The sequence below is a fragment of the Centruroides vittatus genome, unplaced genomic scaffold, assembly GCF_030686945.1.
Source record: "Centruroides vittatus isolate TY-2023 unplaced genomic scaffold, ASM3068694v2 scaffold_899, whole genome shotgun sequence".
In the NCBI taxonomy this organism is placed as follows: Eukaryota; Metazoa; Arthropoda; class Arachnida; order Scorpiones; family Buthidae; genus Centruroides; species Centruroides vittatus.
Window position 1 is genome coordinate 261,465 of NW_027122719.1, and position 27,728 is coordinate 289,192.

The 27,728-nt window shown below is 29.3% G+C and overlaps 2 protein-coding genes across 2 annotated transcripts; one reads left to right on the plus strand and one right to left on the minus strand.

Moving 5' to 3' along the window:
* The first annotated feature begins 5,188 nt into the window (after window positions 1–5,188).
* On the plus strand, window positions 5,189–8,878 carry LOC136990297 (amiloride-sensitive sodium channel subunit beta-like). The gene is made up of 12 exons (XM_067288684.1): window positions 5,189–5,250; window positions 5,345–5,456; window positions 5,532–5,662; window positions 5,724–5,845; window positions 7,293–7,465; window positions 7,533–7,631; window positions 7,873–7,972; window positions 8,042–8,108; window positions 8,166–8,226; window positions 8,299–8,339; window positions 8,423–8,498; window positions 8,564–8,878. Exons 1-12 carry the CDS (start codon window positions 5,189–5,191, stop codon window positions 8,876–8,878), a joined length of 1,359 nt encoding a protein of 452 aa, XP_067144785.1.
* A 3,731-nt stretch (window positions 8,879–12,609) lies between these two features.
* LOC136990326 (succinate dehydrogenase [ubiquinone] iron-sulfur subunit, mitochondrial-like) lies at window positions 12,610–25,289 on the minus strand. The gene is made up of 9 exons (XM_067288719.1): window positions 25,096–25,289; window positions 20,690–20,767; window positions 20,552–20,610; window positions 19,070–19,155; window positions 18,343–18,400; window positions 17,938–18,016; window positions 13,436–13,552; window positions 12,970–13,194; window positions 12,610–12,886 (listed from the first exon to the last, which is right to left on the minus strand). The coding sequence occupies exons 1-9, from the start codon at window positions 25,159–25,161 to the stop codon at window positions 12,794–12,796; spliced, it is 861 nt and encodes a 286-aa protein (XP_067144820.1). The 5' UTR covers window positions 25,162–25,289; the 3' UTR covers window positions 12,610–12,793.
* Window positions 25,290–27,728: the final 2,439 nt, after the last annotated feature.

The following is a 27,728-nucleotide window of genomic DNA, read 5'->3' on the forward strand; positions in this document are numbered from 1 at the left end:
CTCACGTCGAGTGCTTCGTTATATTCTTTCGTTTAACTCTCACAAAACTAATTTAACTTTAAAAAAATCCTTCGAAAAATTCTAAATTAAGAAATATCAATAATTTACCGAATCGATATTCGTTTCTAATAAGAAGCATCAGCGATAATTCGAAAAATTATTATTATTATGATCAAATTATCTTAGAATGAAGGCGATTCTCTTCCCATTAAGAAATTTGCTCGTAATTTTCAACTCTCTTAATGTTCTTTTAAAAATTTAAGATGAAAACGTCTCTTATTTAAGACAATCGATGGGAATCATATTGCACGATTCGTACGTAAGAAACCGATAAATACTAATGAAAGTCTACAGCAGATGCAACTAAATATCGCGATTAGAAAAGAATTTAACCAAGTTTATTTTTAAATATTAATTACATTTTACTATTTTAAAAGGGTTAAAGACGGAAATAAAGTATAGAATACATACATTTCTCCATTTTATTTTTTTATAATTCTTCGGTTGTTTATACTGTATTACGCAGAATCACTAAAAGTTTCTGAGATTTTTTAAATTATTTATTCATCAATATTCGTTTTTTTATATCCTTTTGGGATTTATTACATTTGTTTTCAATTAAAAAAATCATTACAAGAGCTTTCCGACTGACTTTTTCTTTATTTTTTTTGGAAGAAATTGATGATGGTAAGTATGAATTCGCTTAAGACAATTATCCTTCGACTGATCGAAGTGTGCAGCTATGTTATCTCTTCCTTTTCTTTTCTTTCAGCTGTTCAATTTCCTTCAAACACAAAGTTCAATAGAAGAAACTTCATCAATTAATTTTAATGATAGGAATCTGAGATCATTTTTGTAATATTTTGATTCGTATTTGCAAATATCAAACTTCACAAATCTACTGATATCAAGATTAATTTTCCAGTTTAAAAAATTTATCCATCAAATTTTAATTTAAACAAAATATTGTATATAAAATGTTTCTAAATTCAAGTTATTCTCTGTGTGTTTATCAATATCTTACAGAGGAAACAAGCTTAGAGAATATTATGTGGACAATAACAATTTCAATCTCATTGCTTGAGAAAAAATGTAGTGAAAGTTCTAATTAGGGGTGGATATTAATACACTTTAACGATTTCATTCGTTTATATCTCTGTTAAGGAATATTTTTCTAATTATTATTACTCAAAAATACAGAATTAATTAACGTAAGCTGTTTCGTCTATTAAGCAAATACAACAAACACAGAATTTATTTCTTACAGATATTTCTACAATTATAGTACAATAGAAGTATTCAAAACTGTAGTACTTTTCATTTATATTAGGTAACGGTAATTAAAATGCAACCAAATTTGTATGGTAACGTTTCAGGACATAATCCTGCGATAATTACTGATAAATAATTTTCATTTACTAATTAATTTGAATTCTTAGAAGCTATATAACCAATATAATTATGTTTAAAGGCAATTTTAAATTTTTATCTAAATATATGTATAGGAGAAGACAGAAGACATTTCTTCCTATATACACACTAATTACATAATAAGAATCTCGTGAGATTATCCCTTTAAGTTATTTTCTCTATACAGCACCAGTTATTAACGGGTCAACTCTCTTTACAGGAAATGATTTCCTTTAGTGTAAGCTCTTCCTTTTGATGATAGGTCTACTACTAAATTTAATTGCGAACCTATTATCAAAAACCCACTAAATTTAGAGTCAATTACACAAAAAAGTTCCTCCAGGCAAAATATAATTTAATGAATATTTTTAATGTTTTTAAACTATATATTCGTGTTAATATAGACACATCATTAACTCGAATTCAATTATATATTTAGAAAATTTAATTAAATAGGTCGTAAAAATGATCTTAAACGTCCTGTACTGTATTTAGACATACATAATTATAGATATTTCATAACATTCATTTCATTCAGTTCGGCAATTTTGAACATTTCTGAAAATAATACATATAAAAATATCAGAAAAATAACGTAATTTAACATAATTTTCGTATTTTAATCTGCTGTATTACTCAGAATAAGAGTATAACCGATGTACTTGATTTTGAACGTATATCACTCCGCGCCGTAGCTAAGCAACCAATAAAAACTCGAAAATTCAAAATGCGTCATACGACGTCGTGTGACGTTTTTTGTTTCTTTTACAATATCGAATTTCTTGTAAAAGTGTCGAATATTTCAAATAGGTTATAACAGTTTAAGCATATTTATAATTTTCTAATATATTTTTTAAAATATACATTATGTTTTACTCAGTGGCGTAGCGTGGGTGTCAGCCGCCCGGGACGGAGGAAAGTTTCGCCGCCCCCTTATGTAGGTATTATTATTATTTATTGTGAAATTTTGCCGCCCCCTTAAAGTGCCGCCCGGGCGGGCCGCCCCTGCCGCTCCCACTACGCTACGCCACTGGTTTTACTTCGTAATGAACACGGAACTATTTTGTATGTAGACATGAATACCGGGTTTCATTTTTATTCTGGGAAAGAATATAGAATTAATAAGTTATAGACGCCAAGAGTATGGCATATTCATAATATATTTAGTTAAGAAAAGTAATGTTTTCATTAAAAATTAAGTAAAAATTAAATTGAGTTTGAAATTTACAATGAAAATCATTTCATTGATTATATCAAAAATGAGGATTTAATTTTAAAATTACAATAAAAAACTAACTTAAAAAATCTCGATTTTTTTAGTCGAATCATTATGCCAATGTATCACTAGTTTATTGCACTTAAAACTGATGAAATATTCAAATTTTGCATCGCACACAGTTCACACATTAGCCAGTGGGGCATCTAGGCACAGAAGATTGGGTCCTTGCCAGTGGCGTAGCGAACATAACTGGCGCCCGGGACACGACACTTTATTGGCGCCTCCTCCCCTCCAGAAACACATAGTTTGTCTTGGAGACCATTTGGGTGCCCCTCTGCGAGTGGCGCTCGGATACTTTATTGGCACCCCCTTGCCCCCCTCGCTACGCCACTGGTCCTTGTACATAATTTTACATCACAAACTAATAATGTCTAATAGTAGCTATAAAAATTATTTATAAATTATGATATATTTTTTTTTACTTATCAATATTCATTTTTTTACAAAGCAAAATAAGACCAATAAAACGTTTCGTTTCATACTAAACTTTTATAACAATTGATAATTGTTATAAAAGTCATAATTGATTGGCTTCAAGCAATTTTTTAAAATTAAATTCTCCTGTACATCAATCATAAATTAATTTTGAGTTTGGTCTTAGAATGGTTTATAAGAAAGGCCTTCAATATGGGGTATGACACGTGCCACGTACTTCTTATTCCCTTTTGTGAGCACCATTATCTATAAAAATATACTTTAAAACAATAAATTGAAGGATTTAATTAATTGTTGAAGAAGAAATACTCTTAAACATTTAAATTATAATTGATTTTTTACTTTTTTATGTACAAAACCATTTGATATGGTATTTATTTCTTGGGTTTATCTATAGGAATGAGTAGATGAGAAGTGGACATCTGATATCAAACGTGCCAATCAATTATCATCTGATGAGATATCGAACAAAAGATTTTTCTTATTTTTCTTACGAAACTTTTCTTTCTTCATTATCTTCAATTGTTTTCTACTATTTATCGACTAACATAAAACACTTCATTCTGCCTCAACAATACAAACTTCTATCATTTACTTCTATCATTCATAAGGGCATTAACAATGTCTGAATGCTTACTTTTTTCGAAGAAATTTATTTATTTAAAAATAAACGAAAATTATCAATAAATTAATAGATACAAGTGAAGAAATACTTACAACCATTAATTGTGATATAAAATTGCTTTGTTTTTTCAATTTTGGGACCTCCGAGATCCGGTCCCTAGGCGCGTGAGCCCGGGTCCGGGAGCTCCCTCAGTGCAGATTGTCCGCTAGACATTATTGTCAAAGCAAATGCCTAGTGGGATTTGCCTTCATATAAGCCTTCAGGGTATTGTTTCTTAATATATCCGAATCCGTAACGAGAGCTCAATATTACATTTAACAATGTTTTAACAATAAAAATTGTCGACGAATGATTAAAATATTCTTACATAATTTCTATTAATTTAGGTCAAACAATGGACAGAATGGTATGAATTAAGTCCCGAAAATAAGAAAAAATAACCATCGACAACATATTATCTATATAAATTACAATAATTGTAATCAGATGATGTAAACATTATTCTTTTGTAGAACGTTATAATAGTAAAGTGCATCATTAACTATATTCATCTATTGAGTAAAATATAATGAAAAAAAAAAAAAAAGTATTTGTATGAAGCGAAGTTGTCGTTTATTGTCATGTGTACAACATTCCGGGAAATGCCTTTTGTGTCTTCAGAAATGCATAAATTACAACGTAGAAACGGCGCCGATACTATCTGAAAAATTGATTTATTTATCACAAAGGCGAGGTTCATCAGAAATGAGTTATTTTTACAGGATATACGGAGAAATAACGGTGAGTACTTGTTCCATTTCTTGCCAATTATTAATCAGATTATTTTGGAGGAAGAAAGAAAAAAATGCATATAACAATTTTTCGCTGGTTTCTGATAGAACGAAACTTCTAAAACACATTAAAAGTAGCAATTTTTCATTTGGAATGTAAATTGCAAAGATTGATTGGAGAAGTTACGCATCAAAAAATTTCCATTGATTATTTTCTGTGGATGGTCGGATGTAAATGATTTGGAAAGTAGTTAATTGAATTCCTATAATGCTCCCCAAGGCCATTTATATGCACTAAAGACAATTGCCAGTATTATAATTACTCGATTAAACTGGGTTAACTACTACTACTCTCGAAAAGAATTTCAAATAATGACATTTATATACATGGCTACAAAATATATTTAAATTCGGTAAAAATAATTATATTTTTTCTTTCTTTCTTTCCATAAATGATTTCATCTCTAAATTATTTTCTTGTCAAAAGTAACGATGCGAAAATATTTCCATTCAGAAAAGCAAAATTGGAAGAGAATGTCGGAAGCCAATCGACATCAAATATGTAGAAGAAGTATGAGATTAATCGTGTTTTTAATTTGTCTACTGGGTTATATTCTGCAAACAAAGTCCTTTTTAAGTATTTATTTTTCGTATCCCACCTCCGTCGTGATGGAAATGAAACACGAAGCTAACATGATACTTCCCAGCGTAACCGTCTGCAACAACAACAGGTTAGCGTTACATAAATCATTTGCAGAATTACTATCGATTTTGTTGTGTAGTTTATTTATAAATATATAACAGAAAGATGTTACATTAATTCAGATACAAGAGGAGCAAATATTGCCCGGAAAATATACGAAATTGTCAAATGAACATCAACGAAAGTTTCTCTTCTCAATGTTCTTATATTTGCAAGAAATTGGATTCTCATCGGGTAAAATTAGCATTTCTTGCTTTAAATTACCATAAAAATGAATAAATTATCGTATTAAAAACCTTTGATTTCCAGCTTTCGACACACACTGCTTTGAAATTTTGTACTTATTGTAACCGTTCTCAATTGATACTCTATGGTCACAGTTTTCACTCTTTGGTTCGAAAACTCGAGATAATACAAGCCGATAACCATTCTTACGAACTGTAAGTTTTGCATTTTATTATCTTCCCGATAAATATTTTAAAACAAATTAAACTTTTTCAGGATGGATGATTTTCTTCACGTTACATTCTCTCAAGGTTCTACTTGTCAAAGAAATTGCTACGTATTGAATTCCGTAGTAGATAAAATGAACTTCACGTTAAAAAATGCTTCTGTACAAACAGGTTTGCAAATTTTAATTTTGAATATTAAAATTCTCTTTTATTTGTGTTCCTTACGGTAAACAATGTCTCCATACTTGGGCTGCAATTTTTAAATTGCAGATCTATACATTCCCACTGTCATTCGCTGTCTGTTCATCTCGAGAACGGAGTTAGATAGATGGAAGTCGAGAGCAGATGTGGAAATCTTAGCCCGATTAACTATATAGGAACTTCCGGTCTGGTTCGAAAGTCACGTGATTTTTAAGTTAAAAGACAATTAAAAATTGAGCTCGGTATTGCGACGATGTCACAATAAATAATATACGTAAAATTATCACATATAAAATATTGAAATTGCCTAGAATGCGCCAAAGGATTCAATTCTCTCAATAACTGCGTTTGAATTTGACACACAGTTACGTAAATTTCACCCGGCTCCTAAGCCCCGATATAAAGTGTTATTTATAATCTAATATTAATACTACCCCACGTAATAGGAGTACAGTAGAGCATCGATTATCCGACTTAATTGGGGACTGGAGTTGGTCGGATAACTGGAAAGTCGGATAACCGAAAAGTATGAAAAATACATTACAGTAGAGCATCGATTATCCGACCCCCGATTAACCGACCGCGTTCTAGTCGGCAAATTCAAATGTCCGCTAGTGATGTGGCGCTACAATATTTGGTTATGTCTTGGCTACTTTAATATTATTTTTGTTAAATTTTTGCATGTTTTAGCTGGCAGCACTGGCTCGACCATAAAAGGGAGGCTAGTATTTAAACCAGGCCTAATACACTATACTAATAATGTATTTTTTCATACTTTTCGGTTGTCCGACTTTTCAGTTATCCGACCAACTCCAGTCCCCAATTAAGTCGGATAATCGATGCTCTACTGTACTATATTATGCTGCCCCACCACATTAAGTCACTCCTTTGCCAGTAAATAAAATTGGGTTTAGTGGTTTAGTCCTTATCTTCAAGGAGACTGTAATAATCCTCATCTAATCCGAGCGATGCAAAGTTGTATATTACAAAACCTTTATACGAATTAAATTCGATATGAATATAATCTGCCTTATAAAGAACATTCATAACTTACTGTGGATAAGGGCGGATGGGACGATACCTGCTATATCTATATATCCAACGCAGTACCGTAACTAGGGCGGTGCCAGCGGTGCCCAGGCACAGGGCGCAGACACTGGGGCGCAGAAATGACCTGTACCAAGTTTTGGGGCGTAGTTACAGAAACTCGCACCGGGCGCATAAAAGGCTAGCCTTTTATGCGCCCGGGTTACGGCGCTGATCCAACGATGCCAAGGTTTTTCGGGAATACATCATTTAAGCATACGTGATAGAAAGTACAGAAATAAATTGGCCCGTCCTTAATTTTCTCAATTTCAATCTGATTGAAAATATAACAATCGTAAAATATTTAACGAACAAGTTTCATTTTCTGTAGAAACGCGCCAAATTATGAAATTATTCCTGGATCTGGAACCGGAAGAGTATATTGATCCGACAGAGAGAGTTGAAGCGGAGATAGCCGTTCATTCACCATTCGAGATAGTGAATCCTTTTATAAAAGGGTTTAGAGCCAAACCTGGTTACGTTAATTACGTTAATTTAAATGTGGTACGATAATTAAGCTATTTGTAAATTCCTTTATCGAATATGTCTTCGTAACTTTGTTTTTTCTTAGTTTCAAAAAACTCTGTTACCATCACCCTATTCTACAAACTGCATCAACTATTTACAAAGATGGAAGGAAGAAGGAAGAGTAGGACCATATACATGGGAGGTAGGTACTATGACCTAATATATAATATGGCGGCCGGATGCCCGAGCAGTGTGGCAGTGTACCGCTCTGGGGGATCTGCAATCGAAAAACTCCAGGAATTTTTCGAGAGATGATTCCTCACCCACAGGCTGCCTCATTTTGAGCCCGATCGAACCCATAATGGGCTTATTTAAAAGTGCTCTTAGTGCCCACGAGATTTAAAAAAAAAAAAAAAAACCCAGGTAACAGGCTTAATTTTCAGATGTGTGTGCATCACTGCAAGTTAAACAGAACCGTAAATAATTGTAAATGCGCTCTGAAACAAACGGTTTATCCTCACGACTCGCCATATTGTCAACGAGGTAAGTGCTCTTTCTTTTCCATTTAATTTACCCATCGTAGATGTAATTGAATCATTACGTCAAGCGTAGACGACGAAGCGTGTGTCAAGAAACAAAACCTAGAAGAGTGTTACTCCGTTTGCAAACCGGAATGCAAGTATGTTTGTATTTATTTTGATAGATACGCCATTGAATTTACAAATGATTTTTTCAGTTCAATCAACTACCGATCGATAATATCTAGTAGGGAATTCTCTAATGACATCATAGAAATTGTAAGAACAGCTTATTTCTACACGTTGTAATTGTATTATTAAAGTGTATTTACACGGAATAATCTATTCTAGTACGAATGTATATATCCGAAACAAACAAGAAGTTCCATCAGGTAATTATGAATATAAATTATTCATAAAGAATACTTTTGTAGCAATTTTTTTATATGTTCATAATTGATGGCTTTGAATATAGGAAACGAGCGGCGGTGGTTGTATTTTCTTTAGACAGACCCGAATTTTTCGTTTACAAATACGTTCCCAAATATGAGGTAAGTGCATACAAAGCTTCCGCTTTATTTCTTCCCTAATTATTATTAATTGAGATTTTCTGTAGTTGATCGAAGTATTCAGTTATATTGGAGGTTATATGGGAATGTGGCTGGGTATATCACTCTTCGTCGTTTTCGATTTTGTGGAAAGGTGTGTGGTTAACCTGTACGAAATGTTAGACAATTGGAGGACCAGGAGAAACGTCTTGCCTGCTTGGATCAGAACAGAATTAGCGGATTCGAAAAATTTAAGAAATGACAATTATATGGCAATGTCGCCCAATACGAATTCTTACAGGTCCATCAAAAATCGTCTTCGAAGGAAAAAGTGTCGTGTGTTTCGAAATAAAAGAATGAACTTAATACAAAGATTCCAATAAAAATTGTTGTATAAATTGTTATTTTTATTCTAGAAAAATTTCTACTTGTAAAGAAATTTTTATTGTTATTTTAATGCAAAAGAGTTAATAAATGACAAAAGTAATTGTTTTGTAACAATGATAAATATCAAAACAGATGGGTTATTCTCACATACCTCTTCTAACGATCTTTAATCACAAGTGAGACAAGTTTCTACTACGTTATTTTCTTTCTTCTTTCCTTTCTTCCTCTTGAATTATATAATCACAAATGATAGTTTTCACAATTTTTAAATATTCCTCCGATAATAGAAAGTTATAAACTAGAAACAGTGGTTAATATAAATTAAGATATTTCAACTAGGGATTGCAATCCAGCAGTGTTTTGAATCCAGCTGGATTTTTGCTGGATTGAAATCATTCCAGCTGGATCCAGCATGGATGTATTTTTGGTGCAATAAAGTGTTATCTGTCTATCTATCTATCCTGCAATTTATGTTTTTTAATGAAATAAAACATTTTTTAAAAATACTTAAAAAGCTTTTATTATTTAGACTGGTATAAATCAGTAAAACTTCTTACACATTTAGGTAGTAAACTTAACTTTGGTTCGGTTTAACATTTGAGATAGAGATAATTAACTTTAAATGTTTAGTTAGATTATAATTATAATGTAATCTTTAAGTTAAATAATAGCAAAGGTAATTCTACTGATTAATTTATATTAATATATTATAATAATGTAAGGACGGATAATCAGTGGCTAAGTGGCTATCAGTCTTACCAGTTTTCATATATAGGCTCTACATATTAGTCTGTAGTTATTTATAGGTATATAAAACTATGTACTGGAAGTAGAATAAGTTAAATAAACTACACCTTTATCAATCCAGCAAAATTTAATAAAATAATAACGTTTTCAATCGTTTTTAACGATCTTCCTCGGTTACAAAAAAAAAAAAAAAAAAAAAATAGAACATTAAATATAGAACATAAAATGTGTTCGGAATAAATATGAAAATTAACGAAAAACGCCCAAACAGACAAAATATAGATAAATAAACAAAATAAATAGCGGAAAAAATATATACAGGGTGTTTTTTTTAAACTGACGGTACTCAGAAACATCTGTAGAGCAATCTAGCAGCCGGACTGTCGCCAAATTTTGTAGAGTGACTAAAGATGACATGAAAAAGAGATTCCGCGAAGAAAAAAGTAGTACCTAAATTCGCCGGTAGAGGAGGATTTGGCGCTGTTGTAGCGAAAAAGCTACCAGCACTTCACTGAAGAAAGGGTCATCAGTCGCTTTTTTCCACTTGCATGAGCCGCCTCGCTCCCCGGAAATAACCCCATGTTACTTTTTCCTGTGGGGTTACTTAAAGTCCAAGGTCTATCTTGTTAGTGTCCCAAACTTGATGACTTTGAAGGACAACATTTCTCGAACTGTGATGAACATTCCTGCGGACATGTTACGTTCGGCCATAGAGAACACGGTGTTCAGGATGCAATGAGTTGTCCAGCAGGACGGTGATCACATTGAAGAAGGGAGAAGGTTATTTGCTGATTAATTAAACTTTCGTTATTAAACTGAAACCTGTCTGATTATTCATTCGTGTGTTTGTTAATTGCAGCTGGATTTTATGCAGATTTTTAGCTGTTTTGCTACAACAGCGCCAAATCCACCCCTACCGGAAAATTTAGGTACTACTTTTTTCTTCGCGGAATCTCTTTCCCATGTCGTCCTTAGTCACTCTTCCAAATTTGGCGACAGTCCGGCTGTTAGATTGCTCTACAGATGTCTCTGAGTACCGTCAGTTTAAAAAAAACACCCTGTATATAAGATGCAATGAAACCAGCATTGTCCGTTAATAACATTAATTAATGTAAAAGGATCTCCACATGGTAGACAATGAGTCCGCATCTCTATGGTTTATATAACCAGTTGTCATGTGCGCCTTGCAGATTTCCAATCTCTCAAGATGTTTGACCGTTTGCCTATTCGTCGTCGTTTTTATAATTGCCGCTTGATCCCATTGAACGTTAACATCCTTCTTTCTTGCGTATGATGGCAGCGCAGTGTTGTCAAGGTTCTTACTGATTGTATATTTGTGCTCTTGAGCCTTTGTTTTAAACTGCGCATCGTTGCACCCACATAAACAAGCTTGGAATTGAAACGTTGGTCGTGTAAAGGCACCGAATATATACCCGTTGTTGAATTCCGATCCTCTTTCTTTTTATCGTTTCTTAAAAGTTTGAAAACAGTGGGATTACGTCGGTATACAATACGAAAATTATTAGACCTGGCAGTACATCTATGTATCTTGTTTAAAAATGGAATGTAATTAAGCACTATTCTTTTTACATTTATTCCAAACACATTTTATGTTCTATAGTTAATGTTGTATTTTTTTGTAACTGAGGAAGATCGTTAAAAGCGATTGAATACGTTATTATTTTATTAAATTTTGTTGAATTGATTAAGGTATAGTTTATTTATAAGTAATTTAATTATTAGTGTTAGTAAAGTAGTGAGTAAGTAATTAGTAGCAGTCTAGTAGTTAGCAAAGCGGCAACGCGACGACGTAGATTTTTGCGCAATTATTTAGAAAGTTAATTGAGTATTTGCGGATCCGCAGCGCTGGATCCAGCAGGCCGAAGAATGCGCTGGATCCAGCTGGATTGCTGGATGAGGGATCCAGCAATTGCAATCCCTAATTTCAACAGATAGATTTTCATGTACAAAAACGACTAATTTCAAATTTTTCTGAAAGTTGAGTGTTTTGTTAATTCAAATACAAAAAATAAATTTAAATAGTAATTTTTGTGTGAATTTAAACAACAAATAACTAATATTGATATCATACTTAAAAATACTGAAGAATGTATTTATCAATATACGAGTAATTTATGCTTTAAAAATGATGTATCAATGAATCACTTTATTAATTAGTTTTAAAGTGATTGGTGTATTTTGAGATAATTTTTTAGACTAATTTTTTAGATTAATTTTTTTTTAATTACTGGTGTGTGTCTTTTATTATCCAGAAACCAAGAATGTAACAGTTTTTATCTGAAGTGAAAAATTTCAGATATTGGAGAGGAAAGTTCTCATTAAATGATGCCTTTAGTTTTTATTCATAATTGATAAGAAGTTGTTTCTTTTATTATTTATTTTTCAATTATGAGTAAAAAATAAAAGTACATATAAAAAACAGAAAATTTGAATTTTCTGTTTTTTATATGTACTGTTATTTTTTACTCATAATTGTATAAAAGCACAGAAAAACATCTTTCCTACTTTTCCAGCACTAACTTTACACATAGAACAAACGTTTTTGGCTCAATTTATCAAGAAATTCCAGCTTTTAAAAGATATTTGTATGTGTAAAATTCTAAACATAAATTGAACTTATATAAAAATAAACACCATACTAATATTCTCTGATAAAAGATTTTACTGGTAAAAAATTTTAGAAATTATTACTAAAAATCAACACTGTTATATAATGTTCTAGTAATGTATCTTTGATATTAAATAAAAATAAGTGTTTCTTTTCATGTAATTAACACTGTTCAATTTATTTTTAATTCACAATTATTAAATGGTTAAATTCTAACATGTCTTAATATGATTAACATTTGAAGCTCTCAAATAGAAACACTATTTTACATGATATGAAAGTCAGAAATTTTAATTCTTTCAAATTTTTAAATCTGATTGATATAACTAAATCTTTATATACTGCAAATGATTCAAAATTCCTGAGTTATGTTTATTTCTTAAAAATCTATTGCTTACATAGTGTAGTTAGTTATTTGACTAAAATCTGGATTATTATTGATCAAAACCTAATGACCTTAAACAAAATTTTTTTCTCTGTTTTTATAAATAATTTTGTGCATGCTCAGATGAAAAGATTAAAATTAAATAAGTATTTATGCATTTCCGGTCATTTGTGGCTTATCTTTCTTCGATACACCTGATACAAGTTTCTTTAATTCTGCAACATATTTTCCAGGATTTAACCCCTAAAATAAAAAAAAATAAGAGTCAAAACTTTACTATTATTAGAAAATTAAATATTCAGCCACAAACTAAATAGAATAGATACCTTTGGACAAGTTTTTGTACAATTCATAATAGTATGGCATCGAAATACTGAATAGGCATCCTTCATTTTACCAAGTCGTTCAGTTGTAGCCTGATCTCTAGAATCAATAACCCATCTATATGCTTGCATCAAAATGGCAGGACCCAAAAATTTATCACCATTCCACCAATAGCTAGGACAGGAAGTGGAACAGCATGCACATAAAATGCATTCATATAGTCCGTCCTAAAGGAATCAAAATAAGTTAAAAATATCTAATATAAAACCAGCAAAATGATATCAAACTTCTTTTCTGTTTTATACTACACCATATTTACATTAGACAAACACTACTTTAAGATAATATTTAATAATATACTTGGCACTGAACAATAATGCTATTTTTTTCCTAAATATGATTTATATGAATTTATGATATCAATTTAAAAATTTTATGTATTTACATAAAATATTTATCTAGACTTACCAATTTTTTCCTATCTTCAATGCTTTGAAGATTTTGTTTCTGTCCTAATACACCTTCTTCTTTCTTTTGCAACCAAGGTTGTATACTTCTATATTGTTCAAAAAAATTATTCATATCCTGGAAATATTAGTATATATTACAATTAAAATTGAAAAATTTAAATATAAATTAATAATAAAGTAACTAGATGACAACTTACACATATAATTATAAATATAAGGTTCAAGAAATAATTAGTAAAGCATTTATACATTTTACATCAATAGTTAATATTTACATTTTAATATTGAATAAAAATAGTGAGAAATACAATTAACACAATATGAGATAAAATTCATTCCTCAAAATTTCTCCATTAAATTAAATTTGCAAACTGAAATCTCTGTCTCCATTAATTGTTATGAATAACTAGATGAATAACAATTAGTGGTAACAAGGTCATCAAGAGACCTGGGGATTTTTCCATGGCCCAAAGACAACTTAGATGCCTACAGTGATTCATACACCTATAAAAAATAGGTTTTTTCACAAACAGAGAATAAAATATTTTAGATTACTTTTTATTAAGGAGCCTGCTAAATAGGCCCTCTATCCTCGGATCCCACACAAGTTCTCAATAGCCTGGTGGCAACAAAAAATATATAACATATTCCCAGATCCAAAAACATTGCCATCTAAATACAATCAGTACAAAATAAAATTTTGTAATAATTAGTAACATTTGTATGACTATTGTGTTTTCAATGAACATCAGTGAAACGAACTTAGTCACTAATGTGACAAAAACACAAAAGAAACATTTTAGTTCCACAACAATTATATGTACAAAAATACATATAAGTTTCAAAATACACATATAAGGCTACCACCACGTCTCCATCTTGGACAAATACTTTGGCCAATTAGAATTTGGCTTGTGCATACAAACTATGTTTCAACCATATTAGAAGTTTATGTTTATTCCACTATGTTTGATGAAAACTTCTATCAGAAGAAAACTATCCTCTCTTTTTCCTCAAAACCAACACTATCTACATCCTTCAATTCCAATATTTCAAAATCAAACATTTGTTCCATTGAACTTCTTTTTCATCATTCTCCATTCAATGTGCTGAAGTTTTTTAAATCTTAAATTTACTTAGGTAAAATTCTACAGAATCCTACTTTTATCCTAACACTACAACTCCCTACAAAAAATTAGAGTATTCCATCCAAATATGGTTTGAGGAATGAAATAGATTGTAAGTTAAAATTTTGTGTTATGACTATGTAATAAAAAATATTAATTCCAGGCTTAATAAGGAATGCAGAATAAATTTACAAGAAAAACTTATTTTATTAGATACATCACATGTTGACTGTGACTTAGAATATGTCTTAATACTGTGAAATACTAGAATACTGTGAAAACTTAGAATATTGAAATGTAACCTGAAAATTGTCATAAACAAGAGACATATACTCATTATCCCTTCCAGAAAATAAATTATTCCACATCACTTACTTATGCAAATACAATGATAAAAAAGTTTATTCAACTATAGAAAAGAAGAAAGTTATTCTTGACTTTGTAAAAAAGGCAGAAAGCAAAATGAAATAACAAAAATAGTTGATTGTTGACAATTAGCTTCCTTACTATACATTTTACACTAAAATACATACTGTCATACATGAGAAAGTTTAAATAAAATCCACTTCATAGTGCAACACACATACTTGAATGGAATATTCCATTTTTTTTTGGCAAGGAGTTGCATTTGTAAATAAAAAAGGCTTCTAATTTGTTTTATTTTCATCATCTGTTATAATATAACAAGGTATATTGTATATTATTATTTCAAAATTTAATCTACAAAGAAACCAACCAACAAAATGAAATCAATGTAAACAATACTAATATCAATAAAATGATGAGTAACAACTTTTATTAAAGCAGCATTTTTTTAATTAAAATTTTTATTAATAAATTACAGTCTAGCAAAGCTTTGTTTGAATGAAATTCATATTTCTAATTAATTTCTTTTACAAAGTAAATTCAAAGTGGATTCTACTAATGAGTAAGTCACCCAAATGTCATCAAATGTAAAAATTAATAATTTTTCTCTATGACATGATTTTAGTGTTAAACAGAATATGAATAAAATTAGCATAGTATGTAAATTCAAAATTCCATAAAGTAAGTTTTTATTACGAAGAAAGTGGCAGTAACGGAAGAGAAAAGTACACTGTAGGGGTCAGCAACCTTTTTGTTACCAAAAATTTTAAAAATCATCAAGGGCACATTGTTTAATTTTTGAAAAAATATCACAATATTGTAATAAAATAATTATAAAAGAGAAATTTACAAAATTTTTTTTTGGACAAACTATGCAAGTGTCCTCCTTTCTTTAGTCCCTTCAAACACGAATGTCCCAGCAATAAATTTTATTTTAAACTAGCTGACCCAGCCACGCGTTGTTGTGGCTCAAAATGTATCTATTATAAATGTATAACACTTCCCCCGTGAGGGGAATTTCAAAAATCCCTTAGTGTACATTCTCTTGACGTACCTATTAAAACGCAATCAAAACCCCATGCAAAATAGTATAAATAGAAGCCGAGTTCTTCACAGTAAGCCTTAATCCTCTCTCTTTCCCCGCTGGGGAATATCAAAAAATCCCTTTTTAGTGTATATTCTGTTGACGTAACCTACTAAAACGCAATTAAAAACGCAAAAAACCGCATCTAAAATAGTATAATAGCAGCCAAGTTCTTCACGGTAAGCCATAATCCTGTCCATCTCTCCCCAGTGGGGGGAATTTCGACATGTATATTATATAAAAACACATGCGTATTCAAATGCAACATTGTGTCAAAATTTCAAAGGAATTGGTAGGAACAAACAAACGTTATATTTTATTTAGATAGATAGATAGAAAATGATCTGCTTTAGTCCATTCTCACAGAAAAACATAATGCCTCACAGAAAAGCAAACTTAGGTCGTCGGAAGTTAGCGCCATCTGTTGGACATAAAAGCCTTAATCCATATATAAATATATTTTTGAAAGGGGGGAAATAGTGGTCTTCACATATGCCATAAACCTTCGCGGGAGTGTATTAAACAACTTCCCGAAGTTTCATGGCAATCGGATAAATGGTATGGTAATGCATGAAGGACAGACACACAGACATACATTCGTTTTTATATATATAGAAGATAGATGTATAAATTTCATAAGTGTTTTTTTCCACCACCAGAAGATCATTTGTAATGTTTTGCATAATGAGACATTTACATTTACCAAAGGATTAGAAGGCCTCCACCAATAGGTATAGCCTTGGAAAGAGAAATATGAAGAGTTATAGAAGTTAGAAGAATGAAGAAAAGAAAAGAATGACAGGAAAGTGTGAAATATGAGACTACAGTGTGCCATGCATAATGAGACAGTAAAGTATCCTCCAAATAAAAGTCGACTCTGCTGCAAGATGTGTTATTTCCTATTGGTGTAGGAAGGGACTAAAGGAAGGAGGGAACCCTCAGAGTTTGCCCAAAATTTTGTAAATTTGTTCAAAATTATTTTCCTGGCATGTACAATTTGAAATATGTATATTTATACAAAATAAAATTACAAGAATATACACATGTGCTTGTGTGACTACGGTTCTAGAGGGCACATCTAAAATGTGCCACAGGTCCGCATTACCAACCCCTGGTATACTGAATCTTAAAAAAATTAAAATTTGAAACAAACTTAAATAAATAAATATAAGAGTTACAAAACTAAATAAGTCTATCAAGTACTCATTTTTATTAATACTGATAAATTATTATTTCATAAAACAAAATGTTGTTTAATAATTTATCTTGTACTGGTTATCATATCCATCTTATTATAAATAATAAAAACACATGAGAAACTTACACTGTGTTGTTATAAGTGAAACTAAATTAATCAAATTTTGCTATATTTATTGTTTATTTAAATAAGAAAACATTTTATTTATGCATTTATCTTATAAATATAATATACAAATTTTTTATTTCAAATAAAATAGAATAATATTGATGAATAATTTTATATATCAGTCATGTTGATAAAAATTGTGTTTATTGTTTTTATTAATTTATTTTTGATATTTACAATTTTCATAAAATATTTAATTAATGCTGAGATACAAAGCATATAAACTATTTTATATTTTTTTTTTTTTTTTTAAAGTGAATAAATAAATTGAAATATTTCATAAAATACAATTTATTTTTGAATAAAGTTTACATATGTAAATTAGTATTATTATTTATTAATAAAGTTTATACTATTTTCTGATTCATATAAATCACATGTAAAATTATTTTTAAAATATATTAAATATTTAATTAATGTGCTAAAAATGACATACGAATATTAACTCTTAACATAAAATGAATGAAAAGAAAATGATAATTTTTTGTAACAAGTTTTATTTAATGTTTTGTATTGTTATTATATATTCAAAAATTTAAATTTTAAAATATACTTACAGGAACAAGATCTTTAATAACATACATATGAGGCAAAGGATAAATTTTGGTTGGTTTACTTGTATTTGTATCAATATTACTAAAATAATAAAAACTATTACTATAAAATATCATTAAAAATAATAGCATAAAATATTTTATTAAATGTAAAATTTATAAAAAATTTTATAAATTTATAAAAATTTATGTAAAATTTATAAATTCATAGACAAACTTCTTTTAACTATTTACTATTTCTTAAGAAAAATAATTCAATTTTAATTATTAAAGCAACAGTTTATATTTTAATATTTAAATACTTACATTTCATAGGAAATGAGTATTTAATTTAAATATAAAAATACAGTTTGCATATTACAAATATAATTATTTGATGAAATTAGTTACATTTTAAAAATAACTTACCAAATACATGCTAAAGTATTAGAACCTCCTATATTCATTGCACAAGATCCACATATGCCTAGAAAAAAAAAATTAATTTAATATTTTTGAATGCAAAATTATAAAAATTTGTATACTAAATTTGTTTAGAGCTTATAGTTTACAATTATTTTTTTCAAATTCTAGTTGCACTGAGACTAATTTTAGTAGAGTTCATAATATCAGTTGGGAACAAAACGTTACTATCAATTTTGGCACTAAATCTATATTAGTTAATAACTTAATAAGAGCAGTTACCCATTTCTCATCATTTGTACATGGCTATAAATGAAAATATATTACTACGTAACTACAGGATGAAGGGAAATAGGTTACAAGATGTTTGAGGGTGACCGGATTAAACAATTATGTACAGAAATAAATTCAGTAATAATTGATTAGATAACATAGAGTTATAAAATTTTATTCATAATTGACTTAATTTTGCATTTCCTATATGAAACTTATTCTAATAAGCATTTGTGACATTATAATTTTCAAATTCTTTGCAGCACCTATTGTCATATTTTTATTCCCTCCCACCTAAAAAGTGTGACATAATAGACATCATTTGCTTGTAGTCATTATATATGCATTTCAGCCTACAAATTTTAATGTATATTACTAGTGTTTTTAAAATTTGCAAGAGAATTATATTTTAAAATTATAATATAGTTAATGTATAAAATATTTCTGAAAAAATGCTTGCCTTCTCTACATGAGCGACGAAATGTCAAAGTAGGATCAATTTCATTTTTTATTTTAAGTAAAGCATCCAAAACCATTGGACCACATCTATAATATAATTAATAAATAATAATTTAAATTTGATAGTGATTTTATATATATATATAATTAATAATGTTAAAATATGTTTGTTAATATTTTAAAAATTTTGAAATTACATTTTATTAAAAATGTAATTTCAAAATTTTTAATAAGATAACTTTTGAATAAGATTGATTCAAAAAAAAATTAACTAATTCATATTATAATGAAAAATTGTTTAAAAAAAGATTAAAGTTATTGGGTAATTTATAAATTAAACATTTCTCTATTGTATTATTTCTTATAAATTCTACACTTACATATGCTGTTTTTGAAAATAAACTTACTATTTTACTAAAGAATATATTATGTATATAAAAAAATTTACTACGTCAAATTTAAAAAAATACCACATGCAATTCAATACTGACTTATATCAATATAATCTTTAAATTTTGTTATAATTGGTCTAGAAACCACTGGTTAGCAAACTTTTTTAATTGTGCACTCCTTAAAGAAAAGTAAAATAGCAAGCACCTATAAAGCAGAAATTATTCAAAAATTTTAACACTTTAAATAAAACTAACTCACATGTATCAAAATGTAAGAAAATTTTATTCAATCATTGTATTTATTATTTTAAAATTACAAATTTACTTTACCCTTAAAAACAATATTGATTGATTGCAGTATACCACCATTGACAGGGATTTGAAACCTTCTATTAACAAACTTCTGTTAATAGTAACTTATTTGTGACAAATATGATATATTTTATGATTAAATTCTGCTAATAAATATTCTAAAAATTACACTTATTTCAAAAATTATGTAGAACAACAACAAGATATTTACAGGTTAAATAAGTATAAAAATTTAATAACTTATAATTTAATATAATAATACATTTGAAACTGTCTATCTCAAACATGTTGATCTCAAAATTTATTTTCTCCCCTGCATTTTCAGCCTAAATTCAATATATTTTCCATGTTTATCTCAAATAATTTTCTCCCAAAACTTCTATCTCAAATTATGGACTGAAGTGTCAATTACAAATCAAAGCTCAGCAACTACATTTTTATAGCATAAACTGTAGTTGGGAGAAACAACTCTATTTGTTGAAGAAAGTCAAGCATCAGAGAACGTATTTCAGTTAAGGTATATCAAAAATGTTCTATTTATACCTATTACAGGTTTTTACTGTACTTGCTATTGTAATAATAAAATACTGTACCTACTTTATATCTCAAAACCTGTCTATCTCCAATTTTTTTCCTTGTTCCTGTGGTTAGATAGACAGGTTCGACTGTATATTTCAATTATATCAATATTTGTGTTTTGTTGAAATGAATGTTTTAAAATAATTCATTTTATAAATCTTAATATATCATAAATTTATCTTCTAAATATTATATCCTACTTGTTTAAGTCAACATCATATAACTGCATTCTTGGTTTCTCATGTGGTTTATCTGGATCCTGTAGACAAACAGAAAGAAATTAAAATTTTACAGAATAAATATTTTTAAAACTTATCAAATCAAGTAAACTTATTTACATAGCGATATATAGAAAACTGTTTAATTCTTTTCTGAGTTTGAGCTTCTGCTGCTGCAGCAGTCTGTACAGATCGTATCTATAAAATAAATAATAAAACCTACTTAAAATAATTAAGAATTACTAATAATCTAATTGTAATAAATAAACTTATTAATATATTAAATGTGTTTATAATTTACAACAGAATGATAAACACATTTAATATGTAATAGCAGGCTTACAAGCATATTATTTCCATTAATTTATAACTACTTAACTTTTGAAATAATTTTTAAATATATTTTAAGATTATTAATTTTAAACAAATTACAAAAATATACTTAGGATACTCTAAACATATTTTATGACTTCTAATTTTAATCATAATACAAAAAATAAACATATTTCTTAATTTTAAAATAAGGCATAAATGTCATTTATCTACAGTACAAGGAAAAATTAAAAAGTTGAGGTTAAAGAGTGAGTAGAAGAAATCATCATCAAAAATGCAGAAATTGAATGGGATAGAATTAATGTTTTAGTGAAGGAATTAAACTATTAAAAAAAAACCATGTATTTTAATTTTGTAATTCAGGTTATTCTATTATACTGATTAGCAAAATTAATATAATTATCAAATCTCAAGTATAATTTATATTGTAAGTGAGATTATTCTCAAAAAATACCAAAGAGAAATAGTGATTTTTAAATGTAGAAATTAGTAATTATTATTAAAAATAATTCTAACTGACAGTACAATTATTATAAATACCTGAAAAGTGGACTATTAAAATATACAACAAAATAAAATTTATGTCTACATTTGTCTACAATTTATAAAAAGCTCATGAAATTTCCAAAATCTATTCTAAAATTCAATCAATCAAATTAATTAACATTCAGTATAACTCTAGTTAATAAATGCTCACAAAATTTCTTTATTTTATTATTTAACTATTGTGATATGAAGCCAGAACAAATTTCATACTGCTTTCTGTTATTATTCTCAATATTAGCATAGGTCCTATATTTTTCTGTTTTATTATTTAAACTTTTTCTTATGTTATCATGAAATAATCAACTAATGACTTGAATTATGAATTAAATATGCTTTATTCTGACTTTGTTAAACTTTGTCCAAGTTTTATCTAAAATTATAATTTTAATTAACTTTTGTTATAGCTATTTTTCATAGTTAATGATTATTTTTTTTCTAGCTAATTAAATATTTTAAAAAGAAAATACTAATAGTATTGAAGTTCATCATTTCAATAGCAAATTTTGACCTCTTAGTGCTCTTTCAGTTGAGAGTAATTAACACTACCTTCTCCAGCAAAATAAAACGGAGGAGGAATAAATATTGAGTTTTTAGAAGAGAGAATATGCACATGTAGATAAAAAAAACTATCATTTCCTTTGTTGTAATACAATAATATAATATTAATGTTAAGCTTCAGAAAAGATATATTAAAGATTTATTTCTTCTGACAAAATTGTTCTGTTTTTCTATCTCCATCATTCTCCATTGACATCTGGAACCAGATATAGTGTTTGGATGAAGTTTGATTCCATCCTTTTCTTTGGACCAAACTTTTTTCTTCTTTCCCTTTAAAGGGAAAGATGCAAAACTAGAAATTTCTATTAAATCACCTGTACCTGGATACCTGCCATCTTTATCATAAACTCTAGTATCAGTGTTATTCTCACATTTTTATAGTAAATCTCAATCATCAGAATCAATGCAATTGGTCCTATTTTATCTTCACACTTATTTTAACATCTTATTAAATCTTTTCAAATGATAGTTGAAAGATATGTAGAGATTATGATGTATAATCTATAATCTAAATTAATCTAATTTTTTTAATCATTCAATAACTTTTTAAAAAATTTATAAAGAATCCATATATTATAAAAATTCAGTTGAGCTATTTTGTAAAATAATATAGTTTTCAGTTTATCTAACAATTACCAATATGATAATATTCAAATAAAATCACATTACTTCTCAAGAAAATTTATCTAAAGTTTTATACAGTTTTGTTAATAGAAGAGTTATAATGCACTGCCAACTAAATGCTTTCAATATTCATTTTGATCGGTGCCAAATGACACTTTTGATACACCATTTAGAAAAATCCTTATAAAAGTTTTAATCAGCATATATTTTAGCTTTTGTTATTCTGAGTAACATTTTCAATAAAATTCATTTGTTGTGATGCAATTTTATATTCATAAGCATAAAATTAAGGTGTAAAACTAAATTAGCTCTATTGGAAACCCCATGAATTTTGACCTATAGACCTGGAAGTTTCATGAGCTCCTCATTGATAACAAGAAAAGCTTAAGTTTAAAATTTGAGCTTTCTAGACCCAGTAGTTTTTTCTCTAGAAGCAGCTGCAGTGCCAGATGAAGAAAAAGAAGAAGAAAATACAGCTTTTTTTGGCAATTTTTGCACCTTTCAATTGCTTATATTTCGGCAACTGCTTTATAGAAAATCCTGAAATTTTGCACACTACCTAAGAAAACAATTTTCTTTTGAATGAAATGTTTGGAATTACTTCTGATGTTTGGGGTACAGAGAAATCAACCCCTGAAAATCAGCAACTCTGATTCCTGTATCAGTGTAATCAGTGACTTTTTTACTTGGTGGGGAATCACTTCCCTGACTCCTGATGTTAAATAGATCATTTAGATGTTTAATTCACTATCCCTGTAAATGAAGAACCAACTTTAAAATAAACAATTTTTAACAACTTAACCAAAGGATATTTTTATGCTTTACTCGAAAATATATCTTACTTTAGTAGTTAAATTATCATTGATCATATATAATACAACATAAAACATTCCATTATTTACTATAACTATTGATAAATAAGTTTTAAAAAAAATAATAATAATAAAAAAGGCTTAGGCTACAGTTTTATAAATAATGCAAACTTGAAAGAAAAAGAAAAATATAGCACAACAACAAAATGAAATGACATCATTGTATCATATCTATACAACTAATAAAAAACAGTTAAAACAATAAAGTACGAACTGAGAAATCAAATGACAAATGCAAAAATAAATCAATTAATGGATATGAACATACTGAAACAAATTTGTTACTTCAATAATGCATTTATGTTCACCAATAACATTTATTATATATGCAGTACATATAGAAGCGACAGATGATGGACAGATAAGTCCTAATATTTTTGATATTGCTTGCGGTGCATTGCATGAGGTCATTATTTATCATTTGTTGTGCATATCTTTGTGCAATGTTTATAAAAATTAGAGAAATGGCATTTGATATGTGAACCAATTAATTTATAAATTTTTCTTGTTAATAACATAAATATATTGATAACTTTGAAAGCCATGTTGTTACAAGCTTTTTATTAGGAAGATTTGATGATGATTTGATGATGATTTGAAAAAATTATTATGTTTAACATTTAATTATTCTCATTTGCTTATGAAAATTGCCAAATGACAATCTCAACCATTCCAATAATTGGTCAGCCATGATAATCTGACTAAATAGTTCTGGAATATTTGACTGGCAGAATATTGGAATTTCTCAAAACAACTGATAGTTATTTTTTATAACTTAGATGAGTAGGTAATTTTGATTTACATCTCACAAGTTTTCCTAATGTTACCAAATATTCTTGTTTATACAACCATACTTCAAAATACGGGTTATTTTATGAGGCAATACAGGTTCAAAATATGAATTATTGTATTGGGAAAGTGAAGTCTGTCAGCTATGATACTAATCATTTTGACATAATTCAAAAAGAAATACACTTTATTTACATCCACTTCCAACTCTCATAACAGGACAAACAAATGGTTAAGGTGTCAGCCTACCACTCCAAGGACGTGGGAACAAATCCGGACGGGTCAAGAAACATTAGGAATTTTTGAAGAGTCCATCCCGGATACATCGTGCCTCGTCCCTTGCCAATCAGCCACCCCATTTGCTAAATAATAAAAACCTCTTAGTGACCACACAGTAAAGAGAATAGCAAAAATCTCTTATAATAAGTATTAAGTGATCAAATTGGAATTGAAGATTAAGAATATTGTACAAATTATATATACTGTATAGATTTGTATTGAATATATAAAACTAGAGAAGTTTAGCTGCATAAAGGGTTTTATCATAAAAAAGCGCTATTGATAATCATTTTTAAAATTTATTATTTACGTGTTAAATTGCTAATAAACGAAGTCTCTTCAAATCTTAGTATTTTAAAATTACATGTCATTCTGACCTAATTGCGCCTGTGCAACAATTTGTATATAACGATTAAAACTTGTAGAATGTTACATATGACGTTGACACTTATTATTTTTCAATACAAAATTAGCAAAAAAAAAAAGGCATTTAAAAAATTAAAATTTAGGCTTAGCAATACATACGAATATTCCCTTAGTTATCAAAGATAACGGTAAATTAGACGATTTCACGTATATTGTGACCGCCATTACCGGTGAGAGAGCAAATTTATAAATAATTATTCGAATTTTACTTATTTTACTTTAACATTTATTTAAAACTCTTGGCGACGACAGCCGACAACCGACATCCACATCAATTTCGCCTTTGTGGCGACCTCTAACAGGATATTTTATCAATAATGTACAGTACATTTTTATAAAAATAATTTTAAAATAGTACTTAATTTACATTTTTTTATTTCATAAAGGTGTAGTTTTAAATTATAATTATTTTATAAAGACAAATATTATAACATTTAATAAATTTATAAAAATAACTTTATTATTTTTTTTGGCTTTTTTTTTGCCCTGTCGGCATTAACTTAAGAGGGCTTTTTTTCATAACCGATTTGGGTCCGGCCAGGCCCACTTTGGGCGCAGCCGGATAGTAAGAAACGAGGCCCGACAAGATGGCTCATGAGAAATTTCTGGAAAGCGGTTAAGACTCAAGCTTACCGTTTTGGAGGAACCGGATTCAATCCCGGGTCCTCTAAAACTGTAGGCTGGCTCCGGCCAACGACATATAGTTATATGGACCTCGAATGGAATAAAAGTTAACGTAGAAACTAGCGCCTCCTTCTGAAGCCAAAGAAAGTAGGCACCGCCACAACAGTCTAAGGCAGGGGTCGCCAAACTTTTTTCACAGCGGGCCAGATAACTGAGAAAATGACTAATGCGGGACGCATAACCATTTGTTCAATACAGTACATTGAATACACGAGAAATAAAAATGACCAACATTTATTTACCAATACACAAACACCATCGCTGCAGAAGCTCGTAATCGCTTTTCTTAGAAACTTCATTTCAGATACTGGTACTTACATAAAAAGCGCTCCGATAGCCAAAGTGACAAAAAGTTGCCGAAATTTTTATTTCACTGATTTTCCTAAAAATTATATTACTGTCAGATACAAAAATCAAATTGGACCACTCCTGGCATTTATACTTATACTTATTTTAATTTTTTTATACACAGTAAGTTTATCTACAAACTATGATTTTTCAATTTAAATAAATTTTAGCTCATTTGTGGCACAGTGCGGCGGGAGCCGGATGAACTGACCTCGCGGACCATAGTTTGGCGACCTCTGGTCTAAGGCAAAAAATGCATTAGTCGTGGACAGATTGCTGTGTGCTGACTTTTGGTAGTCACTTCTATTTAAACTCGAATGTGCGGGAATTGTCACAGGAACATAACAGGAATGACACTGATTTGCCGTGCAGTTAATTGTACGGCAAGGTATAAAAATCGGATCTGGTATCAAATTTCACCGATAAGTTAGATATAGGTCTAGTTGCTCTGATACTATATCGTCCGTTGGCGATCAAAAGCTCGTACTCCTTCTGAAGAAACATTAAACGTCCGTTATTACCCTATGTTTATTTTTTTTATTTACGTATTGAACTATTTGACTCGGAACGAGAGGTTTGTAGATTACGGGAAATATGTTTCGTTATTCACTAATGCTTTAATTCAAAGTTGAGCAAATATTAAGGTTTTGATCACCGACCGATGATGTAGTATCTTTTTTTATACGTTAAACGATCACACGATGGATGTTTTGTTGACAGGTTTCCTAAAAACAAGAAATACTTCGGTCGATGGTTGACAGCCATACTCTGTGACAAATGGAAACCGAGCAATAGTAGTGTTCTTTACAGTCGACACTTATTATTGTACCTGTTTCTATTCAGAACGGATACACCTATTCGCACAAAATATTGGTTTGTACTAAGTTTGTTTTCCTTCCCATCTACAGAGACGGCCAGTAGTGCCACGAAGACCAATAAAGCAAACATCTTTGGCTATGATAACCAACGAATTGATAATACCTATGATGAGAGGAGTGTGCAGCAGCAAGATTAAGCTCAAATGCCTGACCCATCATATCAGATAATCAGGCTCATCGTGATGTTTCTGAACTCAAATGCACACCAAACTTGTTCATTTTAAAGGTCAATAAGTTACGTTTATTAATGGATCACTGCATTTGAACAGCATATAGTGCTGTCCATAAATTACTTAATTAAGTTTTAAATTTTGGTGATGAAAGGACGAGGGGGAGAAGAGATGATCATGTGCCATGTCTTGCTTGGGGTTGGACTTAATGAAGATTTTATTTGTTGTTAGCATTTGCAGATCTTAATAAACCTTATCTTTAAATTAGGTCCTTTGCTATTTTATAATAATTAAAAATATATAAAATTTTTATAACAAAATCTCATAATAGATGGCACCACATGTAATTTTATTTATTATGCTTAATAATTAAAAAACGATTTTTAAAATAAAATCTCATGACAGCCAGGAAAGTTACGCAACTCGTTGCTAGATTTTTTCTTTATTTAATTTAAGCCCTTTGTCAATGAGTCGTTTAATGGCTTTTAGGGTAAACTTCCTCAATGCATGCTTTGTCCATATCAAGATGTCGTCCATCGGACATTGGGTGCGTTTTTTTATTCCTCCGCGTAACTGCGCGGGAGCGTAGTTACGCGGAGGAATAAAAAAACGCTTAAAAATCCGTTTAAAAATTCCTGCGGACCGCGTTCCT